This window comes from Scyliorhinus canicula, chromosome 1, assembly GCF_902713615.1.
Source record: "Scyliorhinus canicula chromosome 1, sScyCan1.1, whole genome shotgun sequence".
Classification (NCBI taxonomy): domain Eukaryota; kingdom Metazoa; phylum Chordata; class Chondrichthyes; order Carcharhiniformes; family Scyliorhinidae; genus Scyliorhinus; species Scyliorhinus canicula.
In genome coordinates, this window is record NC_052146.1 from 111,949,381 (window position 1) to 111,974,691 (window position 25,311).

Consider the following 25,311-nt stretch of genomic DNA (forward strand, 5'->3'; position numbering starts at 1 on the left):
GAGCAGGAACATTTAGAATTGTTATAATGCAGAAGCAAGCCATTTGGCCGTTTGTCTTTGCTGGCCTGAGCAGGCAGATGAGAAATTAGTCTTATCATCTTGTCCAAAGGGCGGTACCTCTGGCAGTGCAGTTCACCCTCAGTACTGTATTGGAGTGTCAGCATTGATTTTTATGCTCAGACGCTACAATGGGACATGAACTTGAAAACTTGTGATTCAGGAGCAAGAGTGTTACGAACCGAACGATGGCTTAAATGTTAGCCAGAATACCAGGGAGAACTCCCCTGCTCCTCTTTAAATAATGACAGTTCCTCTAACAGTCCAGCATTCCTGTAGTACTGCACTGGAATGTCAGACTAGGTTAGCACTTTGGTCTCTGGAATACAACTTGAATCCACAACCTTCTTGCTCCGAGATGAGAATGTTACCACTGAGCCACAGTTCAAATCTTGCTCATCATCTAAATTTATTTAGTGTAAAAATAAACTGAAGAGGTAATCTTCATTCAGTAAACTTCTGATGATTGGTTAACCCTGTACTGACCTAGTAATTAACACTATTCTCTCACTGTTCTGTAGTTATGACTCCCAGTCCTGAGATGATGGCACTTGGGGAAGGAAAGTTACCACCGACGCAAAAAGCAAATAACAAGGTGGATGGAATGACGAAGGCTGAGCTCAAGTCAAAGGTGAGATGCAAGTGGGGTGCCGCTGGGCACCAACCATGGGTGGTGTTGCATTCCAGGAGCCGATGAGAAGCGGGCACCAACTAAGGGTGGTGTTGCATTCCGAGAGCAGATGAGCAGACTGGATGTTGCTGTGCTGCTCCTTATTCTGGTTTTGACACATGCTTGAGCCACAATATGAATATTTTGTTTAATTTATTCCTGATTGAGCTTGTGGAATAAAGGATTGCCGTTGTTAGAGTTTCTTGAGGAAGTAACAAGCAAGGTGGATAAAGGGGAACCTATACATGCGGGGTGCTTGGATTTCCAAAAGGCATTTTATAAAGTACCAAATCAAAGGGTGCTATACAGGAGAATGTGGTGTACAGGATCACATATTAGCATGGATAAAGAATTGGCTAACAAAGAGGAAGCCGGATGTGGGGACAAATGAGTCTTTTGCGGGTGGCAAGCTGTATCGTGTGCCACAAGGATCAGCGCGGGAACTTCAACCATTTGCAATCTACATCAATGATTTGATACGCAAATTTGCTGATGAAAGGGTGGCACGGTGGCACAGTGGTTAGCATTGCTGCCTCACGGCGCCAAGGACCCAGATTTGATCCTGGCCCCGGGTCACTGTCCGTATGGAGTTTGCACGTTCTCCGTGTCTGCATGGGTCTCATCCCTACACCCCAAAAGATGTGCAGGGTAGGTGGATTGGCCATGCTAAATTTCCCCTTAATTGGAATTTTAAAAAAAACAATAGATTTTTGCTGGTGACACCAGGATAGACAGGGAAACAAATATTTGGCAGATGGAGTATAATGTGGGAAAATGCGAACTTGTGCACTTGATAACAATAGAAAAGCAGTATACTATTTAAATGGAGAGAGACTGCAGAACTCTGGTGCAGAGGGATCTGGGTGTCCTGATACATGAATCACAAAAGGTGAGTAAGAAGTTACAGGAAGTGATTAGGAAAGCAAATGGGATGTTGGGTTCATTGCTAGGTGAATGGAGTATAAAAGTAGAGAAATTTTACTGGAGCTATAGCATGTCATTGGTGAGAGCACATCTGGAATATGGTGTACAGTTTTGGTCTCCTTATTTGAAAAAACATATATAAGTGCATTAGAAGCACTACAGTAAAGGTTCACTCAATTCATTCATAGAAATTTACAAAATAGGAGCAGGAGGAGGCCATTTGGCTCTTCGATCCTGCTCCGCCATTCATTATAATCATGGCTGATCATCCAACTCAATAGCCTAAACCGCTTTGCCCCCATATCTATTGATCCCGTTTGCCCCAAGTGCTATATCTAACTGCTTCTTGAAAACATACAATGCATTGACCTCAACTACTTCCTGTGGTAACAAATTCCACAGGCCAACCACTCTCTGGTTGAAGAAATTTCTCCTCTTCCCTGCCCTGAATGGCCTACCCCGTATCATCAGACTGTGACCCCTGGTTCTGGACACGCCCACCGTTGGGAACATCCTTCCTGCACCTACCCTGCCGAGTCGTGTTAGAATTTTATAGGTTTCCATGAGATTCCCCCCTCATTCTTCTGAACTCCAGTGAATACAATCCTAACCGATTCAATCTCTCTTCATTCGTCAGTCCCGCCATCCCAGCAATTAGTCTGGTAAACCTTTGCTGCAATCCCTCTAGAACAAGAGCATCCTTTCTTAGATAAGGAAACCAAAACTGCACAAAATATTCCAGGTATGGCCTCACCAAGGCCCTATATAATTGCAGCAAGATGTTCTAGGGATGAAGAGCGTATTCTTTTTTTTAATAAATGTTTTTTATTGGGTTTTTGAACAAAGTATATTTACCGTTATGTACACAGGATAAGAGACATACATATAAATACATATATAGAAGAGAAGGGCACACCCAAACATACCAAATAAAATAAAATAGTAAATAATAAAAAAAAAATACAATAAAGAATAAAATAGAAAAACTGGTAGGGTATTGTACACCAGCTGAACAGCAGCAACTCTGTACACCTGGAAAAATGATTTACAGCACATAAGTGGGCGACTGTTGGTGGTGGTGGGGGTAGGATACTGGGGAGGTGAATATACATTTGGGTAATTGAACAATTACAGTGGGCAATACTCGAATGGGTTTGGTGTTGGTGTTGTCACTTACTTCTGGACGGATCTCGCTGCTGTCTTGCACTCACCTCCGCTTCTGCCGTTCCTCCCGTCTTTAGCCCTCCTCCCCAGGAATAGATCTGGCTGGTGAAGGATGTATTCTATGAAGAAAGGTTGAACAGGTTGGGCCTATAGTAATTGGTATTTAGAAGAATGAAAGGTGATCTTATTGAAACATTTAAAAGATCCTGAGGGGCCTTAATAGGGTATACACCAGAGGGTATTTCCACTTATGTGCGGAACCTTTAAGAATATGAGATTTCTTTTTTAAGACCGAGATGAAGATTGTTTTTTCTTCTGAGTGTCATTGTTCCGAAAGCTCGTGTTTGAAACAAACCTGTTGGACTTTAACCTGGTGTTATAAGACTTCTTACTGTGCTCACCCCAGTCCAACACCGGCATCTCCACATCATTGGTATGTGAACAGTGGAGGCTGGGACATTAGTTAGATAGATTTATGATCGAGAAAGAGTCCAGATCCATAGCGTCAAACCACCCACTATTAACACTCTGAGGTTACCATTGACCAGAAAATTTACTGGATCAGTCATATAAGTAGTTTGACTGCAAGAGCAGGTCAGAGGCTCGAAATCCTGCAGCAAGTGCCATAGATTCTATGATAAGTAATTTACCTCCTGACTCCCCAAAGCCTGCCTACCATCGACAAGGCACAAGTCAGGAGTGTGATGAAATACTGTTCACTTGCCTAAATGAGTGAAGCATTTAAAACACGAACCCCAGAATACTCTTATTCACCCTCTTGAATAAAGCCTTCGGAATCATTATGGGGAGGCACTGGAAAAGAAACAAAAACCTCGGGAGCACCCTCATCTTAACCGACTGGACCCTGCCCGCCAAAGAGAGTGGCAGCGCGTCCCACCTCCTGAACTCCTCCTCCATCTGTTCCACCAGCCTCGAAAAGTTTAGCCTGTGCAGGGCCCCCAGCTCCTAGCTATCTGGACCCCAAGGTATCTAAAGCTCCTCTCTGCCCTCTTCAATGGGAGCTCTCCTATCTCCCTCTCCTGGTCCCCCAGGTGCAGCACAAACAGCTCACTTTCCACCACGTTAAGCTTGTACCCCGAAAAGTCCCCAAGTATCTTCAACACCTCTGGCATCCCCCCCGCCGGATCCGTGATGTACAACAGTAAATCATCTGTGTACAACGACAACCGGTGCTCCCACTCCCCCCCCCCCCCCCCCCCCCCCCCCCCCCCCCCCCCCCCCCCCGCACAATCCCCCTCCAGTCCGTCGAATCCCTCAGCGCCATGGCCAAGGGCTCAATCACTAACGCGAAGAGCAGGGGAGACAAGGGGCCTCGTCCCCCGGGAAAGCCGAAAGTCCTCCGACCTCCTCCCATTCGTCACCACACTCGCCACCGGGGAGCTGTACAGCAACCTCACCCAGCTGATGAATCCCTCACCAAACCCGAACCACCTCAGCACCTCCCACAGGTAGCTCCACTCCACCCTGTCAAAAGCTTTCTCCGCATCCATCAATGCTACTATTTCCGCCTCCCCAGCCGCCGACACCATCATCATAACATTAAGAAGCCGCCGCACATTAACATTCAGCTGCCTCCCCTTCACAAACCCCGTTTGTTCCTCATGGATAACCATCGGGACCACATCTTCCACTCTTCTGGACAGTACCTTCGCCAACAACTTTGCATCCACGTTGAGGAGCGGAATCGGCCTGTAAGACCCAAACTGGAGGGGGTCCTTGTCCTGCTTCAGGATCAGTGAAATTATTGCTCTAGACGCCGTCGGGGGCAAAGCCCCCCCTTCCCTCGCCTCATTCAGGGTCCTCACAAGCAGCGGGCCCAGCAGATCTGAAAACTTCTTGTAAAACCCCACCGGGAACCCGTCAGGTCCCGGTGCTTTCCCTGTCTGCATGCTCCCCAGCGCCTCCATCAGCTCCTCCAACTCGATTGGGGCCCCCAGACCCTCCACCCGCTCATCCTCTACTCTTGGGAACTCCAACCTATCCAGAAAGCGGTCCATCCCGCCCACCTCCCTAGGGGGCACCGCCCGGTACAGCCCCTCGTAAAAGGATCTGAACACCCCATTAACGTCCCTGCCACCCTGCACCAAGTTCCCACCGCATCTGTGACTCCCCCTATCTCTCTCACTGCTTCCCGCTTCCGGAGCTGGTGGGCCAGCATCCGACTTGCCTTCTCCCCATACTCATATACTGCGCCCTCCTCCACTGCGCCTCCGCCTTCCGGGTGGTCAGCATATCGAACTCCGCTTGGAGACTGCGACGCTTCCTCAAAAGCCCCTCCTCCGGGACATCCGCATACCTCCTGTCCACCCTTACCATTTCTTCCACCAGCCTCTCCCTCTCAACCCTCTCTCCCTGTATGCCTGAATGGATATCAGCTCCCCTCTAACCGCTGCCTTCAACGCTTCCCAAACCACCCCAACTTGCACCTCCCCGTTGTCATTAGCTTCCAAATACCCCTCTATGCATCTACGGACCCGCCTGCATACTTCCTCCTCTGCCAGAAGTCCCACATCTAACCTCCACAGCGGGCGCTGATCCTTCCCCTCCCCCAGCTCCAGGTCCACCAAGTGCGGAGCATGGTCAGATATGACTATCACCGAATACTCCGCCCCCACCACTCTCTGGATTAGCGCCCTGCTGAGAACAAAAAGTCAATCTGGGAATAAGCCTTGTGGACATGGGAGAAAAAGGAAAACTCCCTATCCCCCGGCTTCAAAAACCACCAAGGGTCTACCCCTCCCATCTGATCCATGAACCCCCTCAGCACCGAGGCCGCCGCCGACCTCTTGCCCGTCCTTGACCTCGAACGATCCAGAGCTGGATCCAACACAGTATTAAAGTCCCCTCCCAAGATCAAACCCCCGTCTCCAGGTCCGGGATCCGGCTCAACATTCGCCACATAAAGCCCGCATCGTCCCAGTTGGGGGCGTACACATTGACCAGAACCACCCGCTCCCCCTGGAGTCTACCACTCACCATTACGTATCTACCAGCGCTGTCCGCCACCACATTCGACGCAACAAACGACAAGCTCTTGCCAATTAAGATCACCACCCCTCGATTCTTCGCATCAAGCCCCGAGTGAAACACCTGCCCCACCCAGCCTCTTCTCAGCCTCACTTGATCCGCCACCTTTAGGTGTGTCTCCTGGAGCATAGCTATGTCCGCTCCCAGCCCCTGCAGGTGCGCCAAGACCCGGGACCGCTTCACCGGTCCGATCAGCCCCCTCACGTTCCATGTGACCAGCCAAATCTGGGGGGGGGTCTTCCCCCTCCCTCTGCGCCGGTCAGCCATAGCTCTCCCTCGGCTCACCACGTGCCCACAGAACCCCCAGGCCCATTCCCCATGGTGGCAGACCACAAGCCTCCCCCTTCACCAGCCGTTTCCCTACGGCCTCTGCAGCACCAACCCGGTACCCCCCCCCCCCCAAAGCTAGTGCCCCCCCCCTCTTCCCCCCCCCCCCCCAAAAAGCTGCGTAACCCCTACCATTGTACCTCCGTAAGTCAGCCGACTCCTGCTGACCCTGGCTGCTCCCGCCATCCCGACGACCCCCCCCCCCCCCCCCCCCCCCCCCCCCCCCGGCCAATGCAACACGACCACCAATTTCCCCGCCCCCTCCTCCTCCAGCGCGGGAAGAAAGCACCTGACCCAGCGGGACCGCGAACAGCTCCCCAACCCTCCACCAGTGAAAAAACTAAAAAGCACCCCAATAAATAAATAACAGTCCCAAAAAGCGAAAAAGCAGAACAGCAAAAAGGCAACATCAAACACAGCCAATAAAAACGAAAGGATACCAAGGAGGACAGAGCCTCCGGACTATGTACATCATTCCTCAGCCCCCCAGTCCTCAGTTCGAGTCCAACTTCTCTGCCTGGACAAAGGCCCAGGCCTCCACCGGAGAGTCAAAGTAGAGCTGGGGGTAGACCTTGTAAGTGACCCAGCGGCGAGCCGGCTGTAACAGGCCAAACTTCACCCCCTTCCTCTGAAGCACTCCCTTCGCCTGATTGAAACCAGCCCTTCTCTTCGCCACCTCCGCGCTCCAGTCCTGATAGATCCTGATCTCTGCATTCTCCCACTTGCTGCTCCTTTCCTTCTTCGCCCATCTCAGCACACACTCACGGTCAACGAAGCGGTGAAAACGGACCAGCACCGCCCTAGGCGGCTTGTTCGGCCTGGGCTTCCTCAATAGCACTCGATGGGCCCCCTCCAGCTCCAAGGGTCCGTGGAACGACCCAGCGCCCATTAACGAATTCAGCATCACAACCACGTAGGCCCCCAAATCTGAACCTTCCAGCCCCCCCGGGAGGCCCAAAATCCGCAGGTTCTTCCGCCGGGAGCAGTTCTCCATCTCCTCCATCCTTGCCAGCCATTTCTTGTGAAGCGCCTTGTGCGACTCCACCTTCACTGCCAGGCCCAGGAGTTTGTCCTCGCTCTCCGAGGCCTTTTGCTGTAGCTCCCGGATCTCCGCACCCTGAGCCGCCTGAGTCGCCATGAGCTTGTCCAGCGAGGCCTTAAATGGCTCCAAGATCTCAGCTTTCAGCTCCCTGAAGCAGCGATGGAGCAGCTCCTGCGCCCACTGCTGCCACGCTGCCGGTTCCCTGCCCGCCGCCATCTTGTTTATCCTGCCTCGCACCTTTCTCTGCTCCAAAGCTGATTTTTTGACCGCCCGCTCCTGGTCCAGTCCATCCACCGGCAGGTGAGCACAGTGGATGTGTTCCCACCAGGGGAAAAGTCCAACCAGCACCGCGGCGGGCCCTTAAAAGAGCCCGAAAGTCCAAAAATAGCGGAAGCTACCGAACTTACGGCTTAGCTCCGCATCGCCGCAACCAGAGGTCCGGTGGAATTTTATTAAAAGTTTGATGACTGGCTGGTACTATTTCTGGTGGCGATGTTTGAGGACTCGGTAGCATGGGGGTCTCTTCTGGAGATGATGGTGTAAGCGTCCATCTCTTTGCTATTTAAAAAAAAAGGATATGTACCTGGTGGAGTGTAGGTCATACCGCCTGATTTCCTTATTAAATGTGGATGCGAAGATTTTTTCCAAGGTATTGGGGCTGAGGTTGGAGTATGGTCTCCCACAGGTTATTGGAGAGTATTGGATGGGGTTTGTGAAGCGCCAGTGATTGTTGTCTAATGTGCAGCGGCTGTCAAATTTGGTGTTCTCCCCATCAGAGGGGAAGGGCAGGAGGTTATTGTTATGGTGGATGCCGAAAAGGCTTCTGATAGGGTAGAATGGCGTTATTTGTTTGCGGTGCTGGAAAGGTTTGTGATAGGGCCTAAATTTGTGTCATGGGTTTGGTTGTTATATTTTTTCTATTATGAATTTATAGCACTCATTTTTTCCAATTAAGGGTAATTTACATAGAAGCATAGAACATACAGTACAGAAGGAAGCCATTCGGCCCATCGGGTCTGCACCGACCCACTTAAGCCCTCACTTCCACCCTATCCACGTAACCCAATAACCCTCCTAACCTTTTTTTTTGGCCACTAAGGGGAATTATTCATGGCCAATCCACCTTATCCAGGAAACCGGAGCACCCGGAGGAAACCCACGCCAAACAAGGGGAGAATGTGCAAACTCCACACTGACAGTGACCCAGAGCTGGGATCGAACCTGGGACCTCGGCACCGTGAGGCAACAGTGCTAATCCACTGTGCTACCGTGCTGCCCTGGTTTGGTTGTTATATAAGGCACTAACGGCTAGTGTTGGACAAATAACGTGAGTTTGGGAACGAAGCAGGGGTGGCCTATGTCCCCCCTCTTGTTTGCGTTGGCGATAGAGCCCCTGGCCATTGCCCTAAGAGAGTCGGATAGGTGGAGGGGGATAATGAGGGGCGGATGGAACATAGGGTGTCCTTGTACCTGATGACCTTTTGTATGTGACAGACAGTGATATAATGACGCTGTTGAAGCGTTTTGGCACTTTTTCAGGGTGTAAACTGAATTTGGAGAAGAGCGAGTGTTTCTTGGTGACTCCATTGGGGAAGGGAGCCAATTTTGGGATGTTGCCGTTCCGGTTAGCAGGTTCGCACTTTAAGCATCTTTTTTTTTTGTTGTTTTTTTTAAAATTTAGAGTAACCAATTCATTTTTTCCAATTAAGGGGCAATTTAGCGTGGCCAGTCCACCTACCCTGCACATCTTTGGGTTGTGGGGGCAAAACCCATGCAAACACTGGGAGAACGTGCAATCTCCACACGGACAGTGACCCAGAGCCGGGATCGAACCTGGGACCTCGGCGCCGTGAGGCCGCAGGGCTAACCCACTGCGCCACCGTGCTGCCCGCACTTTAAGTATCTGGGGTTCAGGTAGCTCTGGATTGGGCCCTGCTCTGTTGAATGTTTTATGAGCTTGGTGAGTATAGTCCAGAGGTTTGGGGGAGGGGGGGGAGAGTCTTCCTCTGTCCATGGCGGGCAGAATTCAGTCAGTCAAGATGACTTTCTGTTCCAGTATTTGCCGGTGTTTCTGCCGCAGCCCTTCTTTGGGGTAGTTGAAAGATTGTTTTTGTCCTTTATTTGACTGGGTAAAATAGCGAGGATTTGAAAGATGGCCCTTCAGAGGGATTGGCAGACAGTGCACTTGGCTTTGCCAAGTTTGATATACTATTACTGGGCAGCGAATGTTGAGAATGTGTTGGAGTGGTGTGGGGATCCTGAGGCGATATGGGTGCGGATGGAGTCGGTATCGTGTAGAGATCGGGTTGAGGGCACCAATGACTGCTTCGTTCCCCTTTTCTCTGGGGAAATATTTGGTTAATCCGGTGGTGATTTCCACCTGAAAGTCTGGAGACTATTAATTTCGGCAGCACTTTAAAATGGGGGCGGTGTCGAAGCTGGTGCTGATCTGTGCTCATCATATGTTTGAGCCTGTGAGGTTGGACACCGGGTTTAGGGGGGAGTGGGAGGAGAAGGGAATGGAACGAATGGGGGACTTGTTTTATGGAGGGACGATTTGAGAGCTTGGAGGAGTGGTCGGAGAAATTTGCGTTCTTGTCTTCTAAAGCGTTTAGATACGGGCGGCATAGTAGCACAGTGTAGTATTATTATTATTATTAATAATAGTATTATTGCTTCACAGTGCCAGGATCCCAGGTTTGATTCCCGGCTTGGGTCAGTGTCTGTGTAGAGTTTACATGTTCTCCCCGTGTCTGCGTGGGTTTCCTCTGGGAGCTCCATTTTCCTCCCACAAGTCCCAAAAGACGTGCTGTTAGGTAATTTGGACATTCTGAATTCTCCCCAAGCAGTGCCGGAATTTGGCACGTAAGGGCTTTTCACAGCAACTTTGTTGCAGTGTTAATGTAAGCCTACTTGTGACAATAAAGATTATTATTATTATAGATACCGACAGGTTTGCAGTTTTGCTAAACGAGTCTTTCTCATGTTCCCTGTGGTGCTGCCATCCTCATTGTTTGAGAGGGTGTTGTCGCTTGCAGGGGCGGAGAAGGGGAGTACATCGGGTATTTATGGAAGGAGTGTGGTGAAGAGGCAGTATTGGTGAAGGGGGTTAAGGCCAAGTGGGAGAAGGAGTTGGAGCTGGAGGGTGGGATGTGGAGTGAGGCCCTGCAGAGAGTGAATGCCACTTCTTCGCCTGCAAGGCTTGGCTTAATACAGCTAAACGTAGTGTATAGGGCTCATTTAACTAGACTTAGGATGCGCAAGTTGGTTGTGGGAATAGAAGACAAGTGTAAGTGCTTTGGGAGAGGTCATGCTAACCATGTGCACATGTTCTGGTCGCGTCCTAAACTAGTGGGGTTCTGGGTCTCTTTCTTTTGCACCATGTTGGAGATTTTGAAAATGGAATTGGAGCCATGTTTCTTAGGGGCCATATTTGGGGTGATTTACCAGAGCTGCAGGTGGAAACAGGGCTGATGTCCTAGCCTTCATCTCGCTGATTATTCGAAGGCGAGTGCTGCTGGGGTGGTGGTCAGCTTCTCTACCAGTGCCTCAGTATGGCTGGGGGAATCGGATGGAGGTTTTACACGTTAACAATGAGGTGGGTCAATTGAGGAGTTTTACCGAAGATGGCTGGTGTTTATTTTGTACTTTGAAGAGCTGGGCCCTGTTAGTTGCTAGAGAGGGGGGAGGGAGTTGGATGGCGGGGGGGGGGGGGGGGGGGGCTCTGTTGTGGGTCTTTGTGTTTAAGTGGGGGGGCGGGGATTTGTCTAGTTCTGTTATTTATAAGTGGGAAATGTTTGAATAAAATACTTTTTTTAAACAAATGAATGGCTTCCTGCACCACGGTATCATGGTCGGTTTTCTTATTCACCCTGAGGCCCCCGCTTTTGTCTCCATAAGTTGAAAGAACCTCTAATCTAATGGACAATTGCAAGGATTGAAGCTCCACTAGTTCTACCATCACAATGCCCTTCGTTAGAAAAGAGTTAATGTTCCCCTATGCTTAAGTTAGAATCGGAGCTTTAATTGTTTAAAGACCACACTTGCTGTTTGTTAGACTGCTTATATATATTTTTAAGGGATACAGGTGGCACTGTGGTGTTGGAGGAAATGATTGTTGAACACACACTTGAAGTCGAAGAAGTCAAAACTTGCTTCCTAGTTCTTATCATAGAGTTACCATCGGAGCTGAACAATGGTAGCAGAGAATGGTTTCTGCCTGTGAGTAAAAAGGTTTGCAAAGTAAGATTTCTTCAAGATAGAATTCGGAATATAGTCTTTCGTCCAAAGAGTGATTTAGAGTAACTTGCGAAAACAAATGGCTGAATCCAAGGGTAGAGTGTTGGGGTATGACTACCCAATATTAGTCTCTGAGCGTCAACTTTGTGACCAATGGAAGAATGAAGTTACCATGGGTCACGCCTTGCCCAAGAAAAAACAAGGAATGGCCATGACACTTCCATTACCGTAAGAAAGCAAAATAAGGTACAAGGTATTTTCGGAATTGGAGTCTGAACCTTAGATGAAGGTTTGAATACATTACTAATTTTCATAGATAAGATTTACCAAAAGAATGACCTATTTATGCTTATGAGGCGTGGTCAGATTTTGATAGATTTAGAAGAGTACATAATGGAATTTTGCAGATTGTCTATAAGGTTTCAGAAATTTAGTCTAGAAATTCTTCAATCAATGCTGGCGTTCAAATTATTGAACTGTGCTAAAGTTACAAACAAAAAGGGTGAGCTTCTGGTTTTGACTGGAGTTAATTTTGCAGAAAGATGCACCTTGCTAGAATAAATATCAGAGACTCTAAAGACGTTCGTTGGGCAAATATTCCTTCCCAGCAGCATTCCTGCCACAAAAGGGCCGATCAGCAATAAGGCCGACTATGGACGACATGATGTTAACGGGATGGCACGGTGTTCTAGAAACAGGTCGCAGGTGTCAATATGAAAGAAGATTTATAACTAAAAATAACGAGGAAAGAAACACCTTTAACAATTATGATGGGATGAATTGTGAAATTTCAACAAAAAAATGAACCCCACAAATGCTTGCTCAGGGTGTGGTCAATCAATGTTTTAGATGTGATTCAAAGTTCCATTATGCAATAAACTGTCCGAAGCAATATAGTATGGTGTTTGAAACCAAACACTAAACAGAAGACTCTGAAGAAGAAGTTATTAACCAAAGAGTCCTTTGACAAATTTCTGTAGCAATGAGAAGTTTCAGTCGGTGATGAAAATGTTGGTTGCAGTGCTTCAAATGCACCATATTAGATACATAGATGATAGGAGCAGGAGGAGGCCTTTTGGCCCTTCGAGCCTGCTCCGCCATTCATCACGATCGTGCCTGATCATCCAGCTCAATAGTCTAATCCTGCATTCTCCCCATAACATTTGATCCAATTCGCCCCAAGTGCTGTATCTAGCCGCCTCTTGAATATGTTCAATGTTTTAGCACCAATTAGACAGTGGATGTATACCTACAGTATGTGGAGTGGCCGAGTTGAAATGTTAGCTGAATTCTTTAAGTGACAAAGATCGGAACAAGGTTAAGGAATTTGGAAGATCCACGAGTTTCAGATTTAGGGATGATAATATCCTCATATCGCTGAAAAGAAGAGTGATTCCTTATAAAAAGCACCTGAAGGAATCATTTCATTAGCACAGATGTTGTATCCAGCAACATTCCTTTATTATTGAGTCGACCATCAATGAAGAAAGCACATATGAAACCTGACATGTAAAATGACAAGGCCATCGCATTTGAAAAAACAGGCTGGATGCTATTGTGTCCCGTTAATGAATCCTAATTTTTCTTGTAGGGAAATTTAAGGAAGTACTGTTAACATCAGAAAACAGGAGCCTAGAAAACAAAAAGTTGATTGTGTTAAAGTTTTAAAATATTTTTCAATTAAGGGACAATTTAGCATAGCCAATCCACCTACCTTTGGATTGTGGGGGTGAGACCCACGCAGACACGGCGAGAATGTGCAAACTCTGGGCTGGGGTCGAACCCGGGTCCTCGGCGCCATGAGACAGCAGTGCTAACCACTGCACACCCGTGCCGCCCTATTGTGTTAAAGTTGCATCGGCAATTTACCTATCCGCCTTGCCAAAGTTGATACATTTTTATAATAATATAATCTTCATTGTCACGAGTACATTAACACTGCAATGGGACTTCCGGTTGCGGCTATGCGGAGCTAAGCCGCACGTTCGGCAGCTCCCGCTACTTAAGGACTTTTGGGCCGATTTGAGGGCCCCAAACGGCGCTGTCTCGACGAATCCCGGTGGGGGAAGGTGTCTAGAGGAGCATTCCCCATAATTTATGGTGCTCACCCGGAGTGGGGCAAAGGAAAAAGCTGCAGCAGCTCCCCAAGAAAAGCGGGGGAAGAAGGACAAAATGGCGGCCAGCGGAACACCCGAGGACTGGTGGAAGTGGGCGCAGGAGCAGCAAGCTTCTCTCCTGCGCTGTTTTGCGGAGCTGAAGGCTGAGTTGCTGGACTCCCTGAATGCGACTACCAACAGGCTGCTTGAGACCCAGGCGGCCCAGGAGGTGTCCATTCGGGAGTTGCAGCAGCAGGCCGCTGAGCGGGAGGAGGAGGCCGTGGTCCTCGTGGGGAAAGTGGAGTTGCACGAGGCACTCCACAAAAAGTGGCAAGACCGCTTGGAGGAGCTGGATGTTCGCACGAGGCAAAAGAATTTGAGGATCCTGGGCCTGGCGGAGGGGCTGGAGGGGTCGGATCTCCCGTTGTATGTGACCACGATGTTGAGCTCATTGATGGGAGCGGGGTCCTTCCATTTGCCCCTGGAGCTTGAGGGAGCTCACAGAGTGCTGGCCAGAAGGCCCAAGACAAATGAACCCCCGCGGGCGGTGCTGGTGCGGTTCCATCGATTCAGCGACCAGGAGTGTGTGCTGCGCTGGGCCAATAAAGAGAGGAGCAGCAAGTGGGAGAATTCGGTAGTGCGAATCTACCAGGACTGGAGTGCGGAGGTGGCAAAGCGGCGGGCCGGGTTCAACCGGACGAAGGCGGTGCTGCATGCCAAGCAGGTCAGATTTGGAATGCTGCAGCTTGCGCGCCTGTGGGTGACATACAAGGACCGGCCCCACTACTTCGAGTCCCCGGAGGAGGCGTGGGCCTTTGTACAGACGGAGAAGCTGGATTCGAACTAGGGTCTGGGGACACACACTGGCCGTTGCTGTCTTTTTGCGCTGTTGGTGTTCTGCAATTTTGACACGTGTTTTGTATGCTGGTTTTCTTTTTGCTCTGTTTCCGGGTGGGTCTGTCTGTTGGGTATGGTTGTGGGGTATGTGGGGAATGTTGGGGGTTTGTGTTTTATATGTTCTCTTCTGTACGGGGCTGGGGGTTGGGGTGAAACTGGATTTTGGGAAGCTGCGTCAGAAGGATGGGGTGTGGCAGTATGAAAGCGCGGGCTTTCCTCTAGTTTCCCGCGCTGCGGGGCGGGGGGGTGGAGCTGGCGGTAGGGGCGTGGCCTCTACTGGTTTTCTTTCCCGCCCTGAAGCGGTGCCAAGGAGGTGTGGCAAGAGGGGGATGACCCCATGCCGGGAGGGGATGGGTTTTGGCGGGAGCTGCCGGGGCCAGCAGAAGTCAGCTGACTCACGGAAGTACCATGGAGGGTGCGTCGCGGCTAGGAGGGTCCTAGCCTTGTGGGGTGGGGGTGGGGGGAGGGGGGGATGGATACCGGGTTGCTGCTGGAATGGCCAGGAAGGAGCTGGTGTGGGCTGGGGGGGTAGAGGAGAGGCGTTATCGCCATGGGGAACGGGTCGGGCGGGGCGAGCTGGCCTGGGGCAAACAGTCGATAAGCTATGGCTAGCCGGCGGGGGAGGGGGGCGGGTTGCCCTCTGATCCGGCTGATTACCTTGAACGTGAGGGGGCTGAATGGGCCGGTTAAGAGAACTAGGGTATTTTCTCATCTGAAGGGGCTGAAGGCGGACGTGGCTATGCTCCACGAGACCCACTTGAAGGTGGCGGAACAGGTTCGTCTGAGGAAGGGGTGGGTGGGGCAGGTTTTTCACTCGGGATTAGACGTGAAGAACCGGGGGGTGGCGATTCTGGTGGGGAAGAGGGTGGCGTTCGAGGCAGCTGAGGTGGTGTAGGACAAGGAGGGCAGATATATTATGGTGAAGGGTAGGCTGCAAGGAGAGAAGGTGGTGCTGGTTAATGTATATGCCCCGAATTGGGATGATGCTGGCTTTATGAGGCGCATGTTGGGCCGCATTCCGGACCTGGAGGCAGGGGGCCTGATCATGGGGGGAGACTTTAACACAGTGCTGGATCCCCCACTGGACCGGTCCAGTTCAAGGGCGGGTAGGAGACCGGCGGCGGCCAAAGTGCTGAGGGGGTTTATGGACCAGATGGGAGGGGTGGATCCCTGGAGTTTTGGGAGGCCGAGAGCGCGGGAGTATTCCTTTTTCTCTCATGTCCATAGGGTGTATTCCCGAATAGATTTTTTCGTCCTGAGCAGGGGATTGATCCCGAAGGTGCAGGATGCCGAGTATTCGGCCATAGCAATTTCAGACCATGCTCCGCACTGGGTTGATCTGGAGATGGGGGAGGCGCGGGACCAGCGCCCGCTCTGGCGCCTGGATGTGGGGATGCTGGCTGATGAGGTGTGTAGGAGAGTCCGGGGAAGTATTGAGGGGTATCTTGAGACCAACGACACGGGGGAGGTCCGGGTGGGGATGGTCTGGGAGGCTCTAAAAGCAGTGATCCGGGCGGAGCTGATCTCCATCCGGGCCCATAGGGAAAGGAGGGAGAGGAAGGAGGGGGAGAGACTGGTGGGGGAGCTCCTGGATGTGGACAGGAGATACGCGGAGGCACCGGAGGAGGGATTGCTGGGGGAACGGCGTAGTTTGCAGGCCAAATTTGACTTGTTGACCACCAGAAAGGCGGAGACACAGTGGAGGAGGGCGCAGGGCGCGGTATATGAGTATGGGGAGAAGGCGAGCAGGAGTTGGCACATCAGCTCCGTAGGCGGGATGCGGCTAGGCAAATTAGTGGAGTGACGGATAGGGGTGGGAATGTAGTGCAGAAGGGGGCAGAAGTAAATGGGGTCTTTAGGGACTTCTACGAGGAACTGTACCGGTCGGAACCTCCGGTGGGGAGAGGGGGGATGGAGAGCTTCATGAACAGGCTATGTTTCCCAAAGGTTCAAGAGGAGCTGGTAGAGGGGCTGGGGACGCCGATAGAGTTGGAGGAGCTAGCCAGGGGGATTGGACAAATGCAGCCAGGTAAGGCGCCGGGGCAGGATGGGTTCCCGGTGGAATTTTACAAAAAGTATGCAGATCTGGTGGGCCCCCTATTGGTGCGAGCCTTCAATGAGGCATGGGAGGGGGGGCTTTGCCCCCGACGATGTCTCGGGCACTGATCTCTCTGATCCTGAAGCGGGATAAGGACCCCTTGCAGTGTGGATCATACAGGCCTATCTCGCTCCTCAATGTTGACGCTAAGTTGCTGGCGAAGATCCTGGCCACCAGGATAGAGGATTGTGTGCCAGGGGTGATACACAAGGATCAGACAGGATTTGTCAAGGGACGGCAGCTCAACACGAATGTGCGGAGATTGCTAAATGTTATTATGATGCCGGCAGTGGAGGGGGTGGCGGAGATAGTGGTGGCTCTGGATGCAGAGAAAGCGTTTGATAGAGTTGAGTGGGGGTACCTGTGGGAGGTGCTGGAGCAGTTCGGATTCGGGGAGGGATTCATCAAATGGATGAGGCTGCTCTACGCGGCTCTGATGGCGAGTGTAGTTACCAATGGAAGGAGATCGGAGTACTTTAGGCTCTACCATGGGACCAGGCAGGGGTGCCCCCTGTCCCCCTTTTTGCATTGGCGATTGAACCTCTGGCTATGGCGTTGAGGGAGTCGGGGAGATGGAGAGGTCTGGTGCGGGGTGGGGAGGAACATCGGGTATCGCTGTATGCGGACGACCTGCTGTTGTATGTGGCGGACCGAGAAAGGGGAATGCCGGGGGTGATGGAGCTGCTAGCGGAATTTGGGGGCTTCTCGGGCTACAAGTTAAATTTAGGCAAGAGCGAGGTATTTGTAGTACACCCGGGTGATCAAGAGGAGGGAATTGGGAGGCTCCCGTTTAAGAGGGCAGTGAAGAGTTTCAGATACCTGGGGGTGCAGGTGGCCAGGAGTTGGGGGACTCTCCATAAGCTTAATTTTGCCAGGCTGGTGGAGCAGATGGAGGAGGAATTTAAAAGGTGGGTCATGGTGCCGCTATCGTTGGCGGGTAGAGTGCAGTCCGTCAAAATGACGGTTCTCCCGAGGTTCTTGTTCCTCTTCCAGTGTCTGCCCATCTTTATCCCTAGGGCCTTTTTTAGAAGGGTGACTAGCAGCATCATGAGCTTTGTTTGGGCGCATGGGACCCCGAGGGTGAAGAGGGTCGTCTTGGAGTGGGCTGGAGATATGGGGGGGGGGGGGGGGGCTGGCTCTCGGGGTATTATTGGGCGGCCAATGTGTCGATGGTGCGCAAGTGGGTAATGGAGGGGGAGGGGGCAGCATGGAAACGGATGGAGAGGGCGTCCTGTGGAGATACAAGCCTGGGGGCCCTGTTAACGGCGCCGTGGCCGCTCCCTTCCACGAGGTATACCACAAGTCCGGTGGTGGCGGCTACCCACAAGATTTGGGGGCAGTGGAGGCGACATAGGGGAGAAGTGGGGGGCTCGATGGAGGCTCCGTTAAGGGGGAACCATCGGTTCATCCCGGGGAACATTGATGGGGGTTCCAGGGTTGGCACAGAGCGGGCATCAGACAGCTGAGGGACCTGTTTATTGATGGGAGGTTTGCGAGCCTGGGGGAGTTGGAGGAGAAATTTGGGCTCCCCCCGGGGAACATGTTCAGGTATCTGCAGGTAAAGGCGTTTGCTAGACGGCAGGTGGAGGGATTCCCTTCGCTTCCCGCGAGGGGGGTGAGTGACAGGGTGCTTTCGGGGGTCTGGGTCGGAGAGGGGAAGATATCTGATATCTACAAGGTTATGCAGGAGGCGGAGGAGGCGTCAGTAGAGGAGCTGAAAGCTAAGTGGGAGGGGGAACTGGGGGAACAGATCGAAGACGGGACATGGGCTGATGCCCTGGAGAGGGTTAATTCTTCCTCCTCGTGTGCGCGGCTTAGCCTCATCCAATTCAAGGTGCTGCACCGGGCCCACATGTCCGGGTCTAGGATGAGTAGGTTCTTTGGGGGTGAAGACAGGTATGTCAGGTGTTTGGGGAGTCCAGCGAACCATGCCCATATGTTCTGGGCATGCCCGGCACTGGAGGAGTTCTGGAAGTGGGTGGCGAGGACGGTGTCGAGGGTGGTGGGATCCAGGGTCAAGCCAGGATGGGGACTCTCGCGATTTTTGGGGTTGGGGTGGAGCCGTGAGTGCAGGAGGCGAAAGAGGCCGGTGTGCTGGCCTTTGCGTCCCTAGTAGCCCGGCGATGGATCTTGCTACAATGGAAGAATGCGAGGCCCCCAAGCGTGGAGACCTGGATCAACGACATGGCGGGTTTTATCAAGCTGGAGAGGGTCAAATTTGCCCTGAGGGGATCGGTACAAGGGTTCTTTAGGCGGTGGCAACCTTTCCTCGACTTTCTGGCTCAACGATAGGGTACTGGGACAGCAGCAGCAGCAACCCGGGGGAGGGGGGGAGGGGGAGGGGAAATGGGGGGGGAGGAGGGGAAGGGGGGAGGGGAAGGGGGAGGGGAAGAGGGAGGGGAAGAGGGAGGGGAGGGGAAGGGGGGGAGAGGGAGGGGGGGGACGATAACTATGTTTATTTAATTTTAATTTATTTTAAAGTTTTTTTTGTTCATTGGGGGTGGGGGGGATGTGATATATGCGTTGATCCGGTCTGGGGGGTGTTACAGTTATTATGGGGTTATTTTGTTGCATTTCATTGTTTGTTGTTATATTTTCTGTAAAAAATTCCAATAAAAATTATTTTAAAAAAAAAAACCAAAACAAAACACTGCAATGAAGTTACTGTGCAAAGCCCCTAGTCGCCACATTCCGGCACCTGTTTGGGTACACGGAGGGAGAATTCAGAATGTACAATTCACCTAATAGCACGTCTTTCAGGACTTGTGAGAGAAAACCGGAGTACCCAGAGGAAAGCCACGCAGACACGGGGAGATCGTGCAGACTCCACATAGACAATTACCCAAGCCGGGAATCGAACCTAGGACCCTGGCGCTGTGAAGCAGCAGTGTTAACCACTATGCGACCATGCCACACAGGTCCTGATTTTGCTCAGGGATATGGGTATAAGAGATGAAGCATACATCAGACTTCAGTGATAGATGTGATACATGTAAGAAATATAGAAGAACGCCATCGCGACCCATAGTGAATATGCCCTTAGCAGCAGATTATAATGAAATAAAGGTGTGGAATAAAGAAAAGAACATTTTCATTTTCCATTTTGTAGACTTGGCAATGAGGTTTATGCAGTTGATGATTGTACATAGTAAAGAACACAATTGTGGAACAGATGCAAAAATGGATAGGGACTAGACTCGGGCCACCGGCAAAGTTCCTCACTGATAATGTGGGGGAATTTGCTAAGGATGAATTTCGGGATATGTGAATATAATAGTCATGAATACAGCTGCAGAAAGCCCATTCAATAATGCAGTGTACAAAATAAATGATGCTGTGATAGATTAAATGCTTCATTAAAATTTTGGCATAGGCCAAATTGCAAATTAATTTTGGCTTTAGCATGGGTTGTCCATGCAAAGAATTTACTACAGATGTTTGGAGGCTCAGCTACAGCCCATATTAGTTGGTTTTTGGTAGAAATCCCCACATTCCTTTAGTCATGAATGATCATCCTCCAGTTTGGGGCGTGGACTATGATTAGCTCTATCCTTTCTGAGCTTTTGAATGCACTGCATGTGAGCAGATGAGGATTCCTTAAATCAAAAATCTCAGAATTCGAAGAGCTTTGAGGCACAATGTACAGTCAGTGGAAACTATTTTCAAACAGGGAGACATGGCATACTATGAAAGAGATGGATTTATCGGGTGGAAAGATTCAGGAAAGGTTCTAGGTACAGATGATAAAACACTCATTTTGCTGCATGGAAATCAGACTGCTTAGGTACACCTGTCAAGATTAGTGTGCACAAATTACAGGTTTGCTGAGTTAATAAAAGTGCCAAGGAACCAGGTACTTCTCAAACACAAGTTACAGAATTATGAGGACCAGATCGTGAAAAATGGCAGGGTGCCTGAAGAGCGACGTGGTAATTCAGATGAACAGGATGAGGCTATATATCTCAAAGGACAGCTGCCAAAGATTGGCACTAAAGTGATATACTTGCCAGAAGGGCAAGTGGAAGGATGCAGTTATTATTTGTAGAGCAGGGAAGGCTACTGGAAAATATCAGAACTGGTTGAACGTACATGATAAAGGGGAGGAAGTGGCACAGTGGTTAGAACTGCTGCCTCACGGCGCCGAGGACCCGGGTTCACTGTCCGTGTGGAATTTGCACATTCTCTCGATTCTGTGTGAATCTCACCCCCACAACCCAAAGATGTGCAGGGTAGAGCGATTGGCCACGCTAAACTGCCGCTTAATTGGGAAAAAAAGATGGAGAAGGAGGTTAGGCCCATGGATTGGGAATATGAAGGACAAAAATGGAGAGCACAGAAACAAAATGTCAGTTCGGACAGTAGGTCGTGAACATGCCCATAAGGAAGAGATCAAGAACTGCTGAAAGAATATCTCCTAATAGGAGGGCCAGATCAAGCAATAGCACTCCAGAACAAGATATAAGAAAGGATAGTGGGTGCAGCTGAACAAGGTCAAGAAATGTGTTCATGTGTTCGCGAAATCTTAGTGGCATCCAACAAGTTAGTTGATAAATTAATAAAAGATGCAAAACAGCAAGGACTGCAAAGTTGGAAAGAATTTGGGGTGTACACTGAGGTGTACCAGACAGGGGACAAGGAGTCTTATCTTATTGATGTTTATGCACGGAAAGAGAGCTGATGGAACTGATATGGCCAAAGCCAGGCTGGTGGCACGAGGTTTCGAAGACAACTTTGGTAACCAAGATGTACACTACAGCAGTAAAAGTTATTTTGAAGATCATCTTGTCTCTGCTAGTCCCATAGGCGTCGGAATGTAAGTCGATAGAAATTAAAGCTGCTTTCTTACAGGGACATCCGCTTCAAAGATAAATTTTCCTTCGTCCTCAGGGGTGCCAAACACAGGGTATTCTGGAAGTTAAATAAATGTACATAGGGGTTGAATGACTCCTCCAGAGTTTGGTATTTCTCAGTGAGGTCGGTTTTGTTAAAGTTGGTCTGTCTTCAGTTGAAGGGGTGGTAGTAGCGAATTTGAAAATAACGTTATTAACAGGCTTCGAACGGAGTTCAAGATTGGAAGTCAGGCCTCTGGTGCGTTCAAATACATTGGGTTAGAAATCTGGCAGAGTGGTTCGCATGCCACTCTACATCAGCAGCCTTCCTTGCAGAATATTAACCCCATAGCAATTACTTGTGGCAGCTGAATTGGTTAGCTAGACAAACCGTACTGTGCACCGGTTTTGATATTTCAAAACTAAGCACTAAAATGAATGATCCCAAAGTTGAAGAAATTGTTCGAGCAAACAAAATTGGCAAAATTAAAATTGGAGAATTGTGTTTTGAAATTCCAATTTTTAGGTGACATTAGACACCAGAAACTGATTGGTTATAGTGACGCATCTTATGTTAATCTCTCTGATGGCTTTTTGAGTGCAGGAGGATTTATAATTTTTCTCCTGGAGGCAAAAGGTAAATGTTGCTCTTTGGCATGGGAAACTAAAAAGATATGAAAAGTGGTAATAATTACATTGGCAGCGGAGATATTTGACTTAGTGGAGGCAGTAGATATGGCATCTTAAAAATCTAGGATCTTGACTGAAATTTTGAATGCAACAGGGCATTCGGTACCTATAAAGTGACAGAAAAACAATAAGTCCCTTTGGGGGAAAGTCCATCCTATGAAAAGCGTCAAAGAAAAGAGACTACAACTTGACAGTGAGCCTAAAACAGATGCTAGAGAACAAGGAAGATTGACAAGATCAAATGGATTGATAGCAGTTATCAACTATCTGACTAACAAAAGTAATAATAATCTTTATTATTGTCACAAGTAGGCTTACATTAACACTGCAATGAAGTAACGTGAAAATCCCCTAGTCGCCACACTCCGGCACCTGTTCGGGTACACTGAGGGAGAATTCAGAATGTCCAATTCACCTTACAAGCACGTATTTCGGGACTTGTTGGAGGAAACCGGAGCACCTGGAGGAAACCCACGCAGACACGGGGAGAACGTGCAGATTCCGCATAGACAGTGACCCAAGCCGAGAATCGAACCTGGGACCCTGGCGCTGTGAAGCAACAGTGCTAACCACTGTGCTACTGTGCCGCCCCAAAAACACGGTAGCTCCAAGAAATTATTAGAAATTGTTAAAGCGCGGCGTTTTTGTCCTATATAGAAGAGAATGTGAGGGTGTATTTTAAGAAAAACTTTTAAGAAGGGGGATTAGGATGCATTTACTGTAGAAGAGAAAAAATATACATTTTGGGTTATAAGTCATGTCAAAAAGATTAATCCCAAATAATCTATGATTTCCCATTTGGTCTCTGGTTCTCGGGAACTATCATCCTTGCCCTACAATATACCTTAAAATGTTGCTCGTGCTTTCGCAAATTCTTTACGAGGCTTATTGCTAAATTTACCAGCTGTAATTGTTTTAATAGGGTGTCCAATTATTTTAAATGATCTTTCCAACCTTTGCTGCAAATCAATACATCATCCAAGTAAACTAACACAGTTAGGAACACTAGTTACAAATTGATTCATTAGTGTTTGGAAGGTGGCTGGAATATTTTTTTTAGCCTGAATGGCACTACTCTGCATCAGTATAGTCCATTTGGCGTGCTGCTAGCTCGCGATGTTAAAGGTACTTCCCAGTATTCTTTCAATAAATACATATTAGTACAGAACATGGCACTGTAAACCTTGTCAATGCAATCTTCTAAATGAGGGATTGGATAGGAATCTGTTTTTGTTACCATTGTTAACCTTTCTAGAATCCATGCAGAATCTGGCTGACCCATCAGGTTTCGACATTAGCACTACTGAGAACTCCAACTGCTTTGAGTATTGCTGAAAGATGTTTGATCAAAGCTTTTCATCTTGGTTATGAGGACAATCACAAGGGCACCAATATCAGGGGAAGCAACAACTTTATACTTTGAGAAGAGAATGCTGGTTGATTGGCAAGTGGACTCTGTTAGAGGTGTTGCCATGAAGAATGCACCAGTTAATGTTGACTGGCAGCTAACTGCCAAGCATCGTTGAAAATTTAAACCAGGCATCTTTAATCTGGTCATGGCTTAACCCTGAACAGTGAGCCAGCTATTACTTAATTTGTTTCGATGAAACAGGCACAATGTGTGTACATGTTCTTTCTTTCTGCAAAGATCAGGGCCCCTATGTATTAATATATGTAGCTTCCGGTATGTGAAAATAAATCTCACTGGGAGCCCAACTGACTATCTTAAATTGGTTGTCAGTGTAATGTTTAGCGCATCAATCTCACAATCACATCTTATATTGGACCTTGTTTCTAATTTTGTAAACATGGACTGGTTGGGCATGGTCAGTTCCTTGCCCATTGCAAATAGTGGAAGGGACATCATGCTGTTTGATATGATTCGCCAGCCTTTGGGACATATGGCTACCTACCTAGCATCACACTGGTGCTGAGATTCATGTACCAGAGTACTCTTGAGTGATAGGCAGAATGCCTTTTTGATGATGGCAGCATACTGTTAGTGGCAAATACACGCCTGTTACTACAGGTGAAGTTAGCTGTGTTACGCTGCCTCTATGCAGCAGTGTGAAACAGCTAGCTTCATCTCTTGCTCAAACCTTTGCAATCCAGGATAATATGAGGTAGATTGGCCACTTTAGGGCCAAAAGAGACAGCCTGAGGCCTGTTCGTGAGTTTGTGCAATTGTCGCGACCCCCTGGACTAGTGTGCAGTCAATTCCAGCCCCAGCTGAAATGTTAATGCGCTTAAAGTAAATGAATAGCCTCCACCATGTCAAGAACCCTTCCTCCACCCCTCTTATGGCGAACTTGATTTTTTTTTCTATGTGAAGGAACTCCACCAAGTTGTTCACCCACGTCCCTATTTTCGGCGGCTCCAAGTCCTACCAGTGCAGCAAGACCCGCCTCCTGGCTATCAGGGAGGCAAAGGCTACTATGTCAGCCTCTCTCCGTACCTGCACTCTCGGATACCCCGGGACACCCCAAATATCGCCACCCATGGGCTCGGCGCCACCATCGCCCCCAAATTCTTCGACATTACATTGGCAAACTCTAGCCAGAACTCCTCCAACCTCAGACATGCCCAAAGCATATGGACATGGTTCGTCGGTCCCCCTGCACACCGGCCACACCTGTCTTCCATCCCTGGATAAAAACGGCTCATCCTAGATTCCATCATATGAAGCCCATGCACCACCTTAAACTGTATGAGACTCGAGGATGAGTTTATCCTCCGCCCTGTTCATCAGCTCCCCATATATAGCTGACACTTTGCATGTGCCTATCCCATCCTCAGACAGCAGTTTGGCATAGAGTCATAAAATTTACAGTGCAGAAGAAAGCCATTCGGCCCATCGAGACTGCACCGGCCCTTGGAAAGAGCACCCCACCTAAACCCACACATCCACCGTATCCCAGTAACCCCACCTAACCTTTTCGGACACTTGAGGGCAATTTAGCATGGCCGGTCCACCTAACCTTCACATCTTTGGACTGTGAGGAAACCAGAGGAAACCCACGCAGCCATGAGGAGTCTCAAAGACAGCACATCCCACCTCTTAAAGTCCTCCTTCATTCACTCTGCCAGCTTTGCCAGATTCAATTTGTGCAACTGGGCCCAGCCCTGTGCCACATGTATCCCAAGATATTGAAACTTGTGACTGGATTCAAAATATAAAACCAGAGGTCATCAGTGTGTAAAGACCCTGTCAAAGCCAAGTGCCACTGCCA

General features: G+C 49.4%; 1 protein-coding gene across 3 annotated transcripts in view; it reads left to right on the forward strand.

The window, feature by feature from the left end:
- arid1ab (AT rich interactive domain 1Ab (SWI-like)) overlaps positions 1–25,311 on the forward strand; it is a 216,245-nt gene that overhangs the window by 118,067 nt on the left and 72,867 nt on the right. For all 3 annotated transcript variants that reach the window (XM_038797821.1, XM_038797836.1, XM_038797831.1), the window contains exon 10: positions 579–688. In XM_038797821.1, coding sequence (XP_038653749.1) covers positions 579–688 — 110 coding nt within the window. The remainder of the gene's footprint in view (positions 1–578; positions 689–25,311) is intronic.